A 19,008-nucleotide genomic window follows, 5' to 3' on the forward strand; every position below is an offset into this window, starting at 1 on the left:
GTATGACACAATGTGTGGAACATCCAGCAATATAGCTTTACCCAATCTAATTGCTCCTATCATAGCATTGCTTCTGACATTAGGAACACTAAAACAGAATGTTTCTACAGGAAGGAATCTGGACTTAGAAGGAACTGTGATATGTATTTTTTAAGCTTTTAAAGACAGATACTTATCCTGCCCTAGTCACTTAAAAAGATTCAAAGGAACTTGAGGCTTCATGTAATTTCAAAAACGCTTTCTCCATTCAGACTCTGTTACAATACATCATTTACATAAAACATACCCATCTGTAAATTGATTTTGAAAGCAAATGTGAGTGAGTACTTAATGTGAGCACTTAAACAAGCTATTGTGCTAACTCAAATGTAACTCCTCATCATTTGTGAACAATTTACCCAGGTTTTGAATTAATACATCAGGGGTGCAGACACTTCAAATCAGTTCAAATTCAGCTTGGCTCATGTGTACAACCCAGCACAGCAAACCACATCTACCCCACTCCTAGGGTCAGCTAGGATGTAAAAGTGGGTTGGATGCTTTCTTTTACTGTGGAGATGAAAGTACACACCACAGCTTCATTGTGGTGGGTGCTGTACAGAGACACACAGTCAGATCGACGTGGAGCCATCCCAGGTCCAAAAAAAGAAGAGAAGTTAAGAGAACACTCAAGTGACAGCTCTCTCCCTGCTGCTCAACGTTCACAGCACGCCCATTACCTCATGCATATACTACAGGAAGTTCTGGGGTGAAACACAGAATAAATTTATATATGGTGAACTGCATTCGTAACACAATACCTCTGAGGTCGAACAAGTTACCTCTAACAGACAGACAAGCTAAACTGGGCCTGTCTTCTGCAGTGGTGAGTAAACAAATAAGATCTGGAGCTCTTACTTTTTGCTGTATACCAGACAAAATACAAGTTCAGAATTCATGGGCCTGATATATCCTGATATTCTCCTGATATAGGTTGGCATTCACAGTTTACAGCAGGAGAAACTGAACTCAATATATGCCAGTGAGGTTACTGGTATTTACACCTCTCAATCTTCCAAATTTTACAACTGCAATTGCAGGACAAAATGAGAGATTAATGATAAAAAATAGTACACATGGGCTTTTCTGTGCGTCATGACTGCAGTGACAGCTGACTACAAAACCTAATTTAAAAGCCAAGGTTTGTTTGTTTTGCAGTTGCTTTCTTTCCCTTGAAGACGGGAGAGGAAACACAAGCAACCATAAAGCAGTACTCTATGCAGGACATGAAGCTGAAATGCTGTCTTTTACACTAACCTGCAACCTAATATATATGTTTACCTAGTGAGTTAGGCACTAGGAGCAATAGAAAACTAACAATTAGGATTCTTGATTCTGGTGTTTACAAGGGTGATTAGATGTGAGCTATCTAAGCCAGTGCATTTAGCCTGTTCAGCTAAGGAAGCAGCGCGTTCCAGTGCACTGAGTGCCAGGTTTTATTTTCAACTCTACCTGAAATTACTTTGTTCAACTTCTCAACTGAATTACTTGAAAAGTTACACAGACAGTGAAAAATGTCTGCTTTTCAAACAAAGAATCTGAATTTTACTGAAGAACAAAGGCTATCACGTTCACAAAACTGTAAATAGTAGACTAGGCTAAGAATTCCAACTTGCAGCTCAGAGAGCAAACACTGCTGTAACCCAGAGCTATCCTAACACGGTGAATGCTACCAAAGGAACAATTGAGGCCTCATAAAACAAGATATTTTGCATCTCTATGTAGAGCGTGAGTCACGGGTGACATTGGTTCTGTCTATACACACAATGAAAACTGAAATTGACTTGTGAAATCTGTGACATTCCCAAATTTGTGGTTAACATGGGAAAACACGCACAAAAACAACAACAAAGATGCCATGCAACTTAGATGTTGTTAAGAGCTTTACAGTTCACCCACAGACAACGGAATAAAACCTGATAAAGGCTTCTCTGTAGAGGTAATCACAACATGGTAAGCTGTAAATAAAGCAAACACAAACACCTGTGTAAGTGAGAAGGTGAAAGATCAACCAAAGAGAGTTGGAGGGTCAAACTGAGAGAAATAGACTGCTCACAGGCAATCCTCTGCTTTGTTATTGTGTTTGCAATAAAAGCTAAGTTTACCATAAAAGCATTGTCAGAAACATAATAAAGCATGAGTGTCACAGCTGAAAAAAAAGGAAAACAGTGAAATAAAATCTGAACTGGAGCCAGTTTAAATATTAAATACATCATTATGATGGAGTAATATAGCTTAAAGCAAACAAAGACAAAAGAAGACTTTTTCAGATTGAAAGCTTAATATATTACCAAAACCAATAAAGATGCACACTTGAGAGGTAATGCCGTGGGTTGTTGAGCACAGAGTCCAGTGACCTCAATCACAAGATTAAGTTGTTACACAGATTGAAAATTCAGTCATGAGGAACATACAAAAGACTGCTTGGGAAAAAAAACAGTCAGATCTCTGGATTGGAAAGCATGAGAATATTTAAAATATTTTTTAATGAACTTTTTTTTTTGTTAATAAATGGACAAGCTAATATTTCAAATGTATGCAAGTCACCAAAGCACCACCATGCAACTCTGAGACCACAGTTTGTATTTTACAAGGTTTGACATTTGTTCATAGTACACTCTGCACAATTAGAAGAAAACGCAAGATCTGTGATTCATATTTTAGAGAATGTATTGCCATTAAAGGCTGGACCAAACAGTTTTTGAACCAAACGATACAAAATGGCATCATATGTTAAGTGGAAGAACCTTTTGGGTTCATTCAATGGTTACAATCCAAAAACCAGATGGTAATCTGAGAATCTACACGGTTTCAAAGGAACTAAATGAAAATATCAAAAGAGAACATTTTCATCTGCCAACTTGAACAACACAGCAAAGCTGCTCTCTAATGGTGCAGCCAGATTCTGGCAAATACCTCCTCAAGAAACAAGTTCCAAAATAAATTGTTTTGATTACATAGATTTTTCAGACTTCCTTTTAGCATATGTTCTATACAGAAGTGATCGATAAAATATTACTACATCAAATGTTCAAAGGAATTCCTTGAGTTTGCAGTGCTAGTTTACTGATACAGGAGCCACTGCAAAGACGTGAAAAAAGAGGCAGATATTAAGAATAGTAATAAAGAAAACCTAAAATACATTTAATAAAAATGCACTTCTGGAAGGATAAAGTTCAGCAGAGGAATTGAGCTGTTTTCAAAGAAAAAAATAAAGTCTGTCACATAAAATTTAAGAACAAGTTGAGAAATGTCAGAAATGGTCATGCTGTTTCCTTGTTTGATGACAATGTTGGAAATTCATCTCTGGAGTCTCTACTACAATAAGATATTGTCTGTGAATTTAACATCATAGGTATGAATAAGCTCTTTATCAACACAGAAAATTGGGTGTCTGTCCAAAGAAATTTACAGTCTTGTAGATAGAGTCATTTTTTAATAAGAGTTGGAATGAAAAAGAATCTAATCAAGAATGGACAAGCTGGAAGACAGGATGATTTAAAAATTCTCACCACGTCATTGGTGCCAAAATATTTTTACGCAGAACTATCAGAGTTTCCAGGGACGAAATACAAAATGTTCCAAAAGCCACACAAACAGTATAAAAGATGTTTTTCATCTGTAGATTTTACAAGCCCATTAAGGTCTTAAAAGACAGACTTTAATAAAAGAGACTTTCAAGGGCTAAGTGCTGGGGGTTTAATGCTTTAGTAAGTGTTTACAGATTAAAAGCATTGACTAAAACAAATAGGAATTCTTTGTCTCAATTTAGCAATGTAGATTAAGTATAACTCTTTCAAGGATACAAAGACTGGTACCACATTTACAGCATAATTTGAAATTGGAATGTAGCCCAGATAGCAAGATGCTACTGACAAATACAAATACACAACACGCATTTCTCCCTAATAAAGCATTAAGGCAAGTAAAAACGAAAGTACAGGTGAACAACTAACTTACTTTTTCTCAAAAGATATAATGAAATATAGTAATGCGTAAAATTATCAACAGATTATGTTAAAAATAAAAATAACTCTGGTAACAAACTGTTAATCAGAAGCACAAGAACTAAAGTTAATCTAGGGAGTGGAATGTTGATAACAACTGAAGCCAAGAGGCTAGTTTCTTTAAACTCTCATGGTCAGGATTGTCATATACAACTGAAATACATACCAACACCAGGGTGAAAATGTTTGAATTGTATAGCACATAATACATAGGATTGTAACTAGTGACAGTGAATAACAGCCGAGTAGAAGAGACAGGAAAGGATTTCCTGAGAGATCCTGCCTCATGCTCAGGTCCAGCAGTTCTTCATAAGGACAAAGAGCACACCATCATCATCACATTACTGGGAATTGTCACATTTCTACCATACCTAGCTCACATTAATTAGCAATACAAATAATAATAGACAAAAGCAAATGGAATAGCAACTTTATTTCTAGGGAAATCTCTCCAGAGGAACCTGAGACAGAACATGGGTAATTTAGAAAATGACTCACTCACAGTAAGAACCTGCTGAAAAGTTACTTAAAAAACAACAAAAAAAACCTCTTTGCTTTTTGAATCTGCAGTGGAAAAAAAATCCTTTCTAAAAGACAAAGACCCATGCAAACCCTATCATGTTATTAGATCACATCACCTTATTAGAAAGACATGCCTATCCCTCAGATCAAATAAAATAACCAATGAAATACACCCACATCTGCCACAACATAAGGTGCTTATAAAGTGAAAATGGTACATACTAATTCAGGAAAGTCATTCTAAACCTCCACTAAGAAAACAAACAAACAAAATAACAACAAAGTTTTCCTAACCAACAAATCAAGATATCCCAGAAACAAGACTGATTCAAAACATCATTACAGTAACTCATCAAATTCTATACTGAGGGACAACTTACATCTGTTGTGAGTTTCAAACCACAATTAGTAACGGGAACCTGGAGTTCTTGGACATGTTAAGTAAACAAATAAACAAAAACTAAATGACTACAACTAACTAGGGATTAAGAGATGATAAACATGAATTTGTTGTGGTTTCACTAAGCAGCATCTTCCAACTGGAGGACAGGGAGGGAGAAGGAAGATTGTTGCAGTTATTTTATTGTGATTATCCTTACCTTTTTATCTACTTAAATAAAAACAATTCTGGAAGGGATCTCTCTTAGCTGACTGTGGAAGTTGCTGAGTGATTTCTGAATTAAAACCATCAAGCTCAAACCTGAAAATCTTAGTGTACTATTTAAGCAAACAGTAATAAAAAAAAAAAAAAAAAAAAAAACATCAAAAAGAAGATCTGAGTGTTTCTTGATTTTTTTTTAATAAATAAAAAGCAGCATATACTGATAAACACCTTTGTTCTTGCAACTCAGATGCTTTTTGTCCTTCATGTTTAGCTTCTATCATCATCAAGAAAAAATACGAAGCTCTGATTCAGACTATGATTCATGGCAGAATCAGATCTCAGCACAGAGTAGAAACCCACACAAATTACTGCAGATTTGGATTAATAATATTTTGCGTCAGTTTGACATAAACAATTTAGGAAAGGTAAATGTAAAAAAGCAGCTCCCAACAGCTAAGTGATTTTTGAATCCACTGTTAAATATAACCCACTGAACAATAACTCTCTTACCTGACAGTTAACTAAAACAAATTTTACCTGACCCCTGCATAGACTTTCGTATCATCAGTAATTCAGTTGTCTTCACAATCTTGAGTGTTGAAGTTTTCTTGCTCTGTCTTTCCTATCTTTACCTTAAAAGGTTTCTATTTTGATTAGTATAATTATAAGTATAATTACATTTTCAAAACATGCTATTTTGTGCCTCTAATAAGGCAACAATAAGGTCCCAACAACCACTCACAAACAGTATCTCTGTGCACGTTCTCTTTTCCTTATTTTACATCTGTTACATCATGATCGATCTTCAAGCAATGTTTCTAGTATGGAGAATACCAAAAATCTTTGTCTAAAATATCATTACAATGTATAATTTGTATAAAATATCAAATATATGATTTACAGATACAGCACCATTTTCAGACAAGTCCAATCCAGTAATGTAGAAGACAAGGTAAAACTTTTAAGCAGATATAAAAGCAAGATATACAAATAAAATAATCCTCCTTATTGTTTTGGAGAATTTGGAGTCCAATAACCATCATGAGCATGTCCAATAACCATCATGAGCCCTTACTAAAGGTAGATAAACAGAAAATTAGAGACCCCAGATAATGAAATAGCACAGTTCTTTGCTCCCTTCAGTAACTAGTTACAGTCTAGTGGGAAACACCAGGAATACAGAAAATTCAATCAATCTCAATCACATATTTTTGGGATATAAGGCTCATCTATTACGTTTGCTTCCATTCTGCTTCTGCTATCCTCAACAGCTCTAGATTCACACCTGCCAAATTCATTGGAAAATATGTACTCAACTTCCTGTAAAGAAGTTAATCCATCTTAAAACTTTTTGAACATCTTACACATAAGATTATGGGTTTTGATTTCATTCTCAACTCAGATACATTTTTGAAACCGGTCCTCTTTCTTGGTACATAATTATAATGAATATTCTTTTGTCATTTTTTTAAGCTAGATTGTCTGCAATTAGTGTAACGCCAGCTTCAGTATGTAGAAGTTAACACACTCATCATTCACAATGTGAGGTGCCACAGCAGAGTAACTATCTGTTCTACTAAAATGTATTCTTAATGTGCTCTCTGCTCCATTTTAATTCTCCCCTTACGTAAGAACTGATTCTGAAAATAACAAAAACTGAAAATACAAAAAATAAATAACAGTTACCAGTTGCGTGAGATTTTAGATTCTTATTTAATATATCGAATAAAATATTTCCAAGGGGTTTCTAAACAAAACTGATCCTTACACAAAAGCTTTCTTGTAAACAAGATATTACTTGACTTTTACGGTTAATTTTCATAACCATCAAATACAGCATCAATACATACCTGCAATTTCTTCTATGGAGTTAGCTCTCATGTCCAACAAAACTGTGCCATTCAGGATACAGCTTCTCAGCTCAAACAAGCTATGAAGTGACAGTGTGGCAACATAGGGTTTGCTCCACCTCTCTCCACCATCCTCTACATCTTCTTCAAACTTTAACCACCTGTGCAAACAACCAATCTTATAACTCTACTGTGCATAAGAAATGTAAAATACATTACTTCCATGGGTACTGTAAGAACACTGTTAAACATGTCACAGAGACAAAAACAGAAGCATTTTAAGAAAGAATTATTGTATTTTACAAAACCTTTGTGTAATTCTCCAGAAAAAAAATGATAGTACTATGATGGAACAATTATGAAAAGGATAGAGGAGAAGAATTTGTGGTAGAAAAAAAACAAAAGCTATACATAATAAGAAATACAGAACTTTCTCCATTTAGTCTCTACTTGGGACTAAACACAAAAAGAAGACAGTTTATAAGTTAATCTCACAACAGAGCAAAGAGATATTGTTTATTTAAAGTAATGTGTATTGACACATACTGACACTTCATGGAATCTCAATCTATTATCACCACCATAAGCTTTTCACAAAAGACACTGATAACACTCTGTTAGCTGCTTAACTGCGCTAAGCCATTCAGCAAAGGCAGTAAAACATTATGCATAATTTAGGCTATTTTTCATAAAAAAGTTCAGTCAGTTAAAACGAAAACCTCACAGGCACATACATGTATGTGCAAACACACACACAGCGTAAACATCTGTGTACAGTCTTTCAAGCCCCAAAATATGTGCCTTACACTTCAGTCAAACTGCCACCTGAATACCTGAAATAGCACTTGAGAATCCAGTAATATCATCACATTTATTTTGAGTCTCATTTGCCTCTTCCCAGGTTCTGTGTAAATCTGAAGAGACTTCAGTGAAGTTAAAAGAAACAGGAAACTCACATAATGAGATCAGTCTTTTGTTATTAGACAGCTAAATGAACTTTCTTGTAATTTTTAATTGTTTACTGATAGAAATTACACTTAAAATGTTCAAAGAATACTAAACAAACAAACAAAACCCAGAGAAGTCTGTTGACATATGCAAAACTGTTTTAAATTAAAGTTATTAAGTCTTTCAAGCCTACACAGATGTTGCTGTATGGAATCATGCAGCCTGCCAGCTTGGCAAGGCTTGAACAGCTGCAGCCACAGCAGAAGCCTCTTTCACTTGACAACAGCAACAGCACTTGCTTATTTTATGCGGACCAGGCAGCGGAGAAGTAGAGAAGAGTCTCACAGCTTGACAGTACCTTCACACTTGTTTCTAGACAGCAGGCAAGCGTAGACCTTAAGACCTCTAAAGCAGAGCAATTTCCAATGTTCCAATCCCTGCAGCCTAGTGACAGCAGTTACATCTGTCCTCTACTGTTCCTGTCCCACCCAACTCTGCTCCTACCTCTAAAACCTGCCTGTGTACCCCTATTTTATATTATATTTTCCTCCTCACAGCCACTGTGTACCAGATTCTTCCTTCTGTTGCTAACCTGCAAGCAGCCACCACTTCTGTGACCCACTCATCACCAGCAGATTGCTACATTACTGATGTGCTCCCCTCCTTCTAACTCCACTGGCTGCCTCCAAGTGGTTCACTTCTCCATCATATGAATACATCGTTTGCCCTCTTCTCTGCTCCTACATCTCCCATCTCCTGTGTCTAGCTGTATCCTCCTCTTTGTGTTTAAAAATTGTTCTCTCCATTTCCTCTGGACTGGCCAGTTACTACATCCCAGCTTTGCCCACAAGACGCTCGCTCCTCTCCATCAGATTTCTATTCTCCACTTCCTTCACTGCAATCTCTTTTCTCTTCTCTCTCCAAACATAGCTGGGCTACCTCCTTTACCTTTTTCCATTCTGCCAGAGAAGCAGCAAGAAGGACACAGTGCACACAAAATTTGCTTCCAGAGAGCTGAACCATGAAATTAAAATTACGTTTCTAATACGCATATGCAAACAAGGTTTTCCACATGTATATTCAAATGCAACGTCAATATGTTAAACACACATTAATACACTACTACCAAACTCAAAGCCATGATCTGAAAGAGATGAGCTATAACAAGTCAAGTCAAGAGCATTACAAAGAAGCAGGGTGGTGAGGGAGGGTGTTCATTCTGCAGTTGCATTTGAACTTCATAAGACAAGGCTGCTCCTAGCTTATTCAAGGTACCCACGTTTCCAACCTAAAAATGTGACAGACAGACCTATTTGTGGCCAAAACATTCTAAACATGATAGATTAATTGCTTGCTAAGAGCCTGTAAAACATCCATGGTTTTGCCTTCTCATCTCTCTGTTTCCTGTCTATGTTTCTAATCCTTTTAGGAGTTTTATAAGATTACTATCTTCATTCTCGGGTATAACCAATTCTTTCTAGTGTACAATCATTTCATTTTATGCTGATTCAAACAAAAGATTAAAAATCATGCTACATACATACTAAAAACAATGATCCAAGCATAGATTCTTACAGAATCTGATCAGGAATCTCCTACTGCATTTCCTTCTGTTCACGTAACTAGTCTTTAACACAGCTTATCTGATTATACCGCTACAGTCTGTCCTATTCTGAACATACTGACCAATGCTAAATAGATTTGAAATGACAGATAAAAGACAAACATGTTCTTAAAAGTTTCCTGAAAACAGGTGAATGAACAAAAACAGGCAACCTGTTCAGCATTACAACCAGAGCTCGTATCTCACATAACAAGAAAAGTTGAAATCATGACAATAACTTTAAAGTCTGAAGTGTCAATCAGACAGGGAAGTTCAGGCACTGCATTAAAACCCACAGGGAACTATTACTATTGCTCAAACAATTATTCTTGCCATAGTGATCAAATCCACCTGAGTTAGAGTATTAATTTTATGGGTTATATCCAATTTCCTACTGCTACTAAAACTTATGTGTTTTAACACATTATCCTACGTTTTTACTTAATGAGCTAACAGTCTAATACAGAAACATAAATCATACCCAGCTGAGAGAATTCTACATTTGGACTAAACTTCTAATTTAAGAAGTGTTACATAAGTTTACTTATCAAGTGAAAATCATGTTTATCACCTTTTAGCTTTTCAGAATTATTCCTCTGTTATGTCAGATAATCCTTATTTAACGTATCAAATGAGAAACAGCAGCAAAGAACATAAACAAATCGATAATCTTACATACAGTCATTCAATTCTAACTGTTCAAGTGTTCTTTTTAAAAATCAGAATAACATTTCAACAACTCTCTGATCTCATGCACAAGATTCTACAATAGAAATTGCTTTGAAATCCAAATTCTGGCATGGATCCTAAGTTTGACAATTTTCTACCCTTTTGTGTTCTTAGACAAAAAGGAAAAAAAATAATATATTTACTTCTGCAGCTCAACCCCTCAAATTGGTATGGTTAATAAACAAAAGCCTTTTATAATTTTCCAGAAAACAATATCAACCCCATCTATATATTGAGCTCCATGTCATGTATACTATGCGCTTGGAAAATATTTAGAACCATCTTGATTTGGTCTGATCACGGAACAACAGCTTCATTCCTATGATTTCTTGTGCTCATAGAGGTATACCAATAGAATTCTCATAGAGGTATACCAATAATGAGGTTTAGCTCCTCTGTTTGCATATTTGCTGGAACAAAGCATTCCACGGGAGTTTCACCGAAGTATGCTATCACAGGAAAATTATTAAACAGATGTGTGTGTATACATATAAAGGATCTTCTACAGTCATCTCCGCTGTTTTCCAGGAGTCAATAAAAGAGTGTGCATACTTCATCGTAGACTTGGTTACAACATTTTGGTGCGTAATATGCAGTGGGTGAATTTTGAACACAACTTATTTCATAGTCTGCTATGTTCACAGCAGAGAGCTGGAGAATGCATTCACTTAAAACCCTCTCAAGACTCAGTGCTAGTAGCATAACTTTACAATCTGTATCAACCTCCACATAAGCTTTTCCCTGTGCAGGCTGACTAGAAAATGAACCAAAGTAAACAAGCATGTCAGAAACAAAAACTGAAGTGACAAACCAAAGGTTTCTTTGACCTAGTATCTTTGGAAGGAATTTTTGATCCATTTGGAGACGCTTTTCACTTCTTCATACACCTGATTTTTTCCTAGTATATCCATTTTCTGATCAGTTTCAATTTACTGAACAGTTTAATTTCTAAACTATGGACAGAGGTTCAGTTTCATAACAGCTCTGCAGCTTCATTAAAATACACTTTCTTCTTGGTTCCAATGTGTCTATTTTTCTCTTTGCAACATATTCTTGTCTGTTCTGGAAATATAGTAATATTCTCCTGAAATTTTCATTTGATATTAGCAGGTAATTGAGACACAGCAGTTTGGGTAAAACTTGCTGGAAATTAGCCATTACTTTCCAGCCATGACAACAAGCAACCATAGGATACATCTGAACATGAATTTCTTTCTTAATGTCTGCAATTTTCAACTGCAATACTGTATGTACAAAACAAGACAAACTGTTGTTTCTTTACAAATTTACTGGAAATATTAAATATTTTTTCAGGATATAAACTATACATCATGCATTCTCTACACAATCATACAGCTGGGCAATATATAAAAATTATTAAATCAGTAAGATTGACTATTGATTTTTAAAGATTTATATTTCCTCTGTCCTGACATCAATTAATACAGAAGAACTTCTAATTTTAGCACCTCTATACCAATAGAACCAAGATATTTCATTGTGTTTGATGACTAATTCCATGGATGGGACAACTTAAATCAGATCCTTGAAGGGAGTTGGCTATAGCATCGATGTACTTTTTGTGCCCCTACTAATTCACCTGCAGGAATACTTTTGATCATTGGAAATGTTAGTCAAGGATTGGAAACTGAAGAATGTCAAACCTTAGAGACTGTGATGTGCTGGGGGGGGGGGGCCAAGGAAATCTACAAAAGGACTTACTCTTCCAAACAAATGAAATAGGAATAGAGCACATTTACATAAAGAACACCAAGTTTCAGTCAAATCTTATCCACAGCTCCCTTTGATATGTTACTATTTTGATCAAGCGAGAACAAAATGTCTCAAATAGTTTTACAAGTTTGCTCAAGATACATATATATATATATATATATATATTTTAAGGCTGAATTGTTCATGCAGTTTCAATCAAACAGAAAAGAGGAACATACGGATTAATTGCATCAGAATTGATCCAATCCCTTGTTCCAGCAGCACTTGGTGAAATGAATATTGAATCACTTAGTGACATCACTCTCACTAAACAGAATTAATGACCAAGTCTCCCTCTGTATCACTTGCCTTTGAATTAATCTACCTGGAACTATGGCCAAAACCACACAACAGAACTTACAAATACTTCTAGTGGTATTTTTCACACAGATGGACAAAATATAATGAAGCTGGTACAGCAACAAACTCAGTGTTTATCCTTTCCATAACATGCTTTTAATCAAATCAGTATTTCTCAAGTCTTGGATCAAGCACTACTACCAAAAATACTTTACTACTTTACAATAGCATAGATAATTCCAAATGAGTGTTCAGTTCTATGTCCTACACAGACTTGAATATTTCCTTACCTGTATTGAAAACATTGCTTGTCATGCATACTAGAAGATTATTTATATTTTTTGTATTGGCACATCATTGTTATTCTGTTTTCTACTCTGTACATCACCACTCCTTCTCCCATCTCCAATGTATTACTTTCTAAATATCTGATCTTGCTTATTAAACACCATCTCATTTTTACTACTGTACTCAAAGTCATCCTGTTCTTTGTGTATATCCTTATCTATTTCTATACTAAAACTACCTCCAAATTTCTCATCATCAGCAAGTTTTATTAGTGTAACTCTTTGCTTCATTCAATAACAAAGCTATTTAATAAGACTAATTCTTTTTGTTCCTTGTCACTTTCCTCCAGTTTCGTCTTTCAGCACAACCTGCTGCACCTCTTCAATTAGCTCGTTACCCACTAATATAAGTTTTATTAAACTCTGTCTTATTGCAAATTCTGATTGCTGTATCACATCAAATGCTCTACTAAAACAAATAAATCAGATCTACTGTTTTTCCTGTCCAAAAAAAAAAATAATCAATTTTCTGATTAAAAAGTATTATTAAGTTAGTCTGACATGATACACCACTGAACTGTACTTTATGCAATTTTCCATTTAGTTCCAAGTCTATACTTATTCTTTCTTTCAAATATTGTTCTAAGTCTTGCATACTTCTGAAATCCAACTAAAAGGCCTGTGTTTGTTCAAACTATTCTTCAGCTTTCTTTAAGAGTGTTGCTGTGTTTGCTGTAGTACAACAACCCACCTGATAGATTCACAGAAAGACAGGATATACAATTCTCATGAAGTTCGTGTTCTTTCATCTTTCTAGAATGGAAATTATTGCACCCTCTGATTTGCACAGATAAGGCACTTTGATGCTTGTTTCCATCTTGGATTTGGTCATTTCACTGCCATATCTTACTTTTCTAATAGTAAGCCACCCCACGTCAAATGCTGTCCAAGATTTTTGGATCCCAAATAAAAAAGACCATTTATCTTGACCATTTCTTTCTATATGGCAGCCCCACTCTTCATCTAATTTGTAAAGCTAAAGATTTTTTTCCCTATTTATTTATTATTTATGTTCAAGGTCTATAATGCTGGTCTTCCAACTTTCAGTACATCATGCACTTTCTGAGTTTCAAAATACAGTTTTCTTGGCTGTTTTTTCCTCTCCTTTTTCAATAATCTTAGCTTATTTCTGTTTAGCAAATTTTGATTCTTTAGTTGCCAAATTACAATAGGAAGGGTTATACATACAGATAGATCAATCTAAATCTCTGTATTTCACCTATTCCTTTTAAGCTCTATTTCGATTAGCGATTTAAATTAATGAAAATGGTTATAATTTGTCAGAAACACAATTCTTCAGTGATTTGCAAAGGGAATTTTTAGTTAAACTAAACGAACTGTTATTTTCCTGTTAAAAATGACATAACCCATTGGTATTTTTTTTATCACTATATAAGCTGATACCCTTCTTAGAAGAGCTCTTGTATGTCCCTAATCACTATGAGAATAGTGCAAATAATTACCTTCATTAGATTTTCTCTCTCCAAATATTAATAAGATTATTTAGGAACACTACTACACTAATTTTATAGCACAATCCCCACATGAGGATTTTCTACATCTAAAGATCTATATTTAGCTTCTGTCTGTCCCTCCTATGGACACGTAAGGGAAAGTAAGGTCATAGAAAATTTTGTGGCCCTCTGGGAAAGTAGGAATTTGCAGTAAAATCAAAGGCAAAGTGAACAGGCCATGTACATAATTTTGCACAAAAACCTTTCAGCAATTCCACATTTTTTATCCTACTGTAGCCAAAGGTTTGGTCCACAGATTTCTGGGCAACTTTAAGAGGTATTTAAATTTCTACGAAAAACAGTGAAACTAAGTGTGTGTGATACCTCATTTAGATGTCTGAGGAAATAAGCATACAAAAACAAATTTATTTTCCAGTATTAATGTATTTTCAGCAGAAAGGCAATCTAAGTAGTATTCTTACAATAATTTGGCAGAAGCAAAATAATCCAGCATTGAGTATTCAAAATCTCTAAAGTAACTGTTCACTGTTAGAATATGTGAGTTTTGTTGTTCCAAAAGTAATGTTATTCCTGCTTTAACCTTTTATCAGCTTCTTGAGGATTCAAACATAATACAAAGTTTGAAAATCTATTAAAACGATGAGCTAAAATATGAATAAAACCAATAATTCATTATTTGTATACATAGTATGTTTGCTTTGATTTTTCCCTTGATATTCATTCTGACCTATATTTAATAAATCCAGATGAAAACATTTGGCTCTGAAAAACAACAAATGCTGTAATAACACTAGCAGTCTAAGGATTAAAATTATGGTTTTATTTAAGCTGTATATCCAGAATCTGTTGCCACAGTTCTGAAATCATTCTTCAGAACACCAGCAGCCAATACCTACAGATAATTTTTAACAAATCGTGTAAACACTTACCTTGCCGTTTCCCTCCACTCAGCATCCTCTCCTTCACGCCAACAAATTTCATCAAGCTCAGTAAAGAGATCATGAGGAATGTGCTCCTCGTCATCATCTTCTGTTCCAAGAATAAACTGCACCCTTTGTGATGGAGTATCTGGGAGAAACATAAAAATATCACCTTTTTTTTCCTCAGAGAAAGCAAATTCCTAAAATTTCATAAGATTATTGAGACTCTTTCTCTGACTTCACTTGCTGCTACACACTAAACGTGATTATACTTGTATTGTATTTATACACAAACTCTTTCAGGTTCAGATCTCTATTTACTGTAGTGGTCTAGTCAGCAAATTAAGTAAGCTCATCTAAATACGGAATTTGACGTGCAGAAGTACTGAGTATTAGAAGCTGAAATGGTATCTCACAGAAAAAAAAAAAAAAAAAAAAAAAAGGCAGCATAGAATCATAAAATATCCTGAGTTGGAAGGGGCCCATAAGGATCATCAAGTCCAACTCCTGGTACCGCACAGGTCTACCCAAAAGTTTAGATGATGTGACTAAGTGCACAGTCCAATCGCTTCTTAAATTCAGACAGTCTTGGTGCAGCGACTACTTCACTGGGGAGCCTGTTCCAGTGCGCAACCACCCTCTCAGTGAAGAACCTCTTCCTGATGTCCAGATAGAGCTGATTAAAGTAATTTACTCCATTGTTACAAAAAAAAAAAAAAAAAAAAAAAGGCAAATTGTAAATGTTGGATCTATAGACGTAGCAGAGCTCACAAATCTGGCCTACTATATTTGCATTCTTTGTTTTACCTAGCAGGAGAAAGAATCCTAAAGAAACCTCTCTAATGTCAATATTTAACTGGGAACTCCAACCATCACTTGACCCTTTTAAAATGGTTGTTTCAGATGAACAAGCTGTTTATCTTTCCCAGCTTCCCCATTTTATTCTTCCTGTATCTGTCTTCCCTTTACATTTCTATCATTATTTATTTTACTTCATAATCCTTCACTTCAGACCACTCAATATGCTTCAGAGACTTACTATTTTTCTTTCATATGACTCAGCAAATTTCTAGAGCTCACAGAACACCTTAATGTTCCTTATATTCAGCATTCACAGCTCAAATGTTTTGAGTCTAAAAAAATAATAATTAAAAGGAAAACAAAGAACACTAATTTGGTTTTTTACATGAAAATCTCAGACTAAGAAACTCAGGGTGGAAACCACTCTCTCGAAAAATATAGTTATTTTTTCTGCTAACGAATTTTAGATTTCTGAGAGGAACCAGAAGTCCTTTGTGACAGCTGATAGGGGCCAGGCTGCCAGTCAACCAAAAAAATAACTATGCAGCAAAACAGCTCAGCAATTCCTTGAACACTGTCTAAATGACGTTCTGTTTTACAACCATATTTGTAAGACAAGCTACACTATTTCCCATCCAGCAGTGAAGAGCATCTCTGAACAGGACACTCAAAGTCTTTGTATTTTGGAAAAACTGAGATGATAGCACTCACTGAATGTTAAAGAGCAAATACAGCACTGATCAAAAAAAATTAAATGTCCAACTGATTCAAGAGATTAAATTCAACAAGATACCTCTTTTGTAGTAGTAGTAAACTTACTACACCAATGAAACACCACCAAGACAATGGTTTTCACTTGAGGTTTATTCTCCTTAACACAGTGTAAAGGTATCGTATGGTAAAGCTTACTGACTTTTTCCACAAAGAATGGAAAAAAAATGGGTGCGATATAGGATAGTAGGAAACGAAAGAGACAGGCTCAAGTACTACTAAAAGCTCTAGAGAACAGAGCTGCAGGGGGACAACTACGGAGACAGAAATTACTTTTGGTAAATCATTAAAAAATAGAAGTAACCTCCACTTTACCCTTTCTTTTGTTGCTCATTTCTCTCACTGTTCTCTCCTTTTTTCTTTAACATTTCAAGCTTTCCATTATTTTAGACCCCCTTTCCAGCCTCTACCATTTTTTTTTAATATCCTCCAGGATACATATTCATATTCACATGTTGGTACATTCTAGGGAAGGAAAAAGTAAATGCAAACATCAGGATGTGACTTGAGAGTAGGATGTGCATTCTGGTGAAGAAGTATGCAATTTGTTAACACCATTTCCCCGAAGGAAAAAATTCAGTGAGATCTGAACTTACAAAGGACAAGCACATATGACTAGTGACAGACCATAGAAAGCAAGCTACTGGTAAAGAGCTGGACTGCAGTGAGAATATGAGAATAAGCATTGCCAAGAACATCCCGTACCCTTGGTAAAATCAGCACCAGGAACTGATTTACGGCAACAGCTACTGTTAAGTAATAAATGAGTAGAGTTGTATAGCAGAGCTGCCATTTTATGACAGTTGTAATACTCATGCAAAGGCACACTTTCAATGTGGGAAGGAAAGCAGAGGATTTCTGAATTCAGGTAAGTAGCAACAATAACTTACTGCTGTGGTTTGCTCGGAGTCTTTCTCTGACAGAGCTATTCTTCTGACTACAGTTGAAAATTGACATAAATGGAAAAAATGCACGAAGTTCTCCTTTCCTTGTTAACACACCAATGAAACTAACTGCTAGATTCTGGGTATCATTTTTGCTTCAATTTGTATTTGCTTCTGAAACATGCAAACCACAGCTTAATTTTCAGAGAAGTTGGAAAAAAAATGTTAGGTTTGTAATACAATAATTGCATTTTAAGGACAAAATTCTAACAGAATTAAACAATAGCAACATGATAAAAAAATAGATTTGTTGGTTCTACTTCTAAAACTGAGTTAACAGGATTACACGTGAGTTATGACAGATGGATTTGGCTCTTATTCATGGCAGTAATAAATATCAAATATGTCATTAATGTGTTATACATAAAATGAGTAATGTGTGATTCAAAACCAATACAAAAGAATACTTCAATTGCTGACTGTCAAACTGTGATAACTTAATCCTCGGTGTAAAAGCATAATATTTGCAAAATAGGACATCATTTTTTTTCAAGTCTAGGAAAACAAACCAGTTTAAATACATCACTCCTTCAAGAAGTAAAGCCATGTTAAAAAAAAATCTTCATTGTATTAAACATAATTTTATAAAGAAATGAAAGTAATCTAGACTAAGCTAAAATGAAAATAAATGAATGGAACTAATTTGTTAAATTATTATTTCTAACACTGTAGTCATTTTATAACAGAGCATAGAGAAATTAGAATCAACATGAGTTTAAAGTTGAACAATAAGCAACGGGTGGTTCTTCCCAAGTAAATGGCTCGTCATCAGCTCAGGAAATCCTTCAGGACCAGCTAGGATTGCACAGAAAGCAGTCTGGTACATGATGGGAACACAAGTACCATCAATAACCACCCATGCCTGGCTAATGAGCCATCTCAGTCAGGAAAAGTTGAAGCAGCTTTCTATTTGCTGTGGCTCCACCAGCCCATGGGAGCCCACTGCTAACGTTCACATCACCTGCATAGCACTCACACAGACACCCAAACCACCTCTGATACCTCAAATTCAACACCCACATGAAAAACCTAGGAATTCAAGTTTAAAAATCTGTACCTTCACAGAGCTATCAAAGGTGTAGAAATTAAGAGGTGGTGGATACAGTATTGTCAAAAGCACAAATTCACTCACACTGGGATTCAGTATTGCAGAAAGGAAGTGAACCTGACATACCACTTTGATTATCTTCAATGGAAAGTCATTAACATCCCTAAGCCAAAAGGAAGATGCAGACATGCCAAAAGAACAGAGCTGAAAGCCAGAACTGCTAATAACTTAATTCCCAGACGACAACAAGCAAAGCTGCTTCCTGGAACAGCACTGAGTGCAGCCGGGGAGGAACAATGGCCTGTACTGCCATCCTGCCTCATAAAA

The 19,008-nt window shown here is 35.3% G+C and overlaps 1 protein-coding gene across 8 annotated transcripts in view; it reads right to left on the reverse strand.

Annotated features, from left to right (window-relative positions):
- The window catches only part of SLC4A10 (solute carrier family 4 member 10), a 156,521-nt gene that overhangs the window by 61,326 nt on the left and 76,187 nt on the right, over nucleotides 1–19,008 (reverse strand). For all 8 annotated transcript variants that reach the window (XR_004752296.1, XR_004752297.1, XM_035331526.1 and 5 more), the window contains 2 exons: nucleotides 15,127–15,265; nucleotides 7,023–7,183 (listed from right to left, as the gene is read on the reverse strand). Coding sequence is in view for 6 of the 8 variants with exons in the window: in XM_035331526.1 (XP_035187417.1) it covers nucleotides 7,023–7,183; nucleotides 15,127–15,265 (300 nt within the window). In the remaining 2 variants the exon portion in view is untranslated. The remainder of the gene's footprint in view (nucleotides 1–7,022; nucleotides 7,184–15,126; nucleotides 15,266–19,008) is intronic.

This window comes from Oxyura jamaicensis, chromosome 7 (assembly GCF_011077185.1).
Source record: "Oxyura jamaicensis isolate SHBP4307 breed ruddy duck chromosome 7, BPBGC_Ojam_1.0, whole genome shotgun sequence".
NCBI classification, from domain to species: Eukaryota; Metazoa; Chordata; class Aves; order Anseriformes; family Anatidae; genus Oxyura; species Oxyura jamaicensis.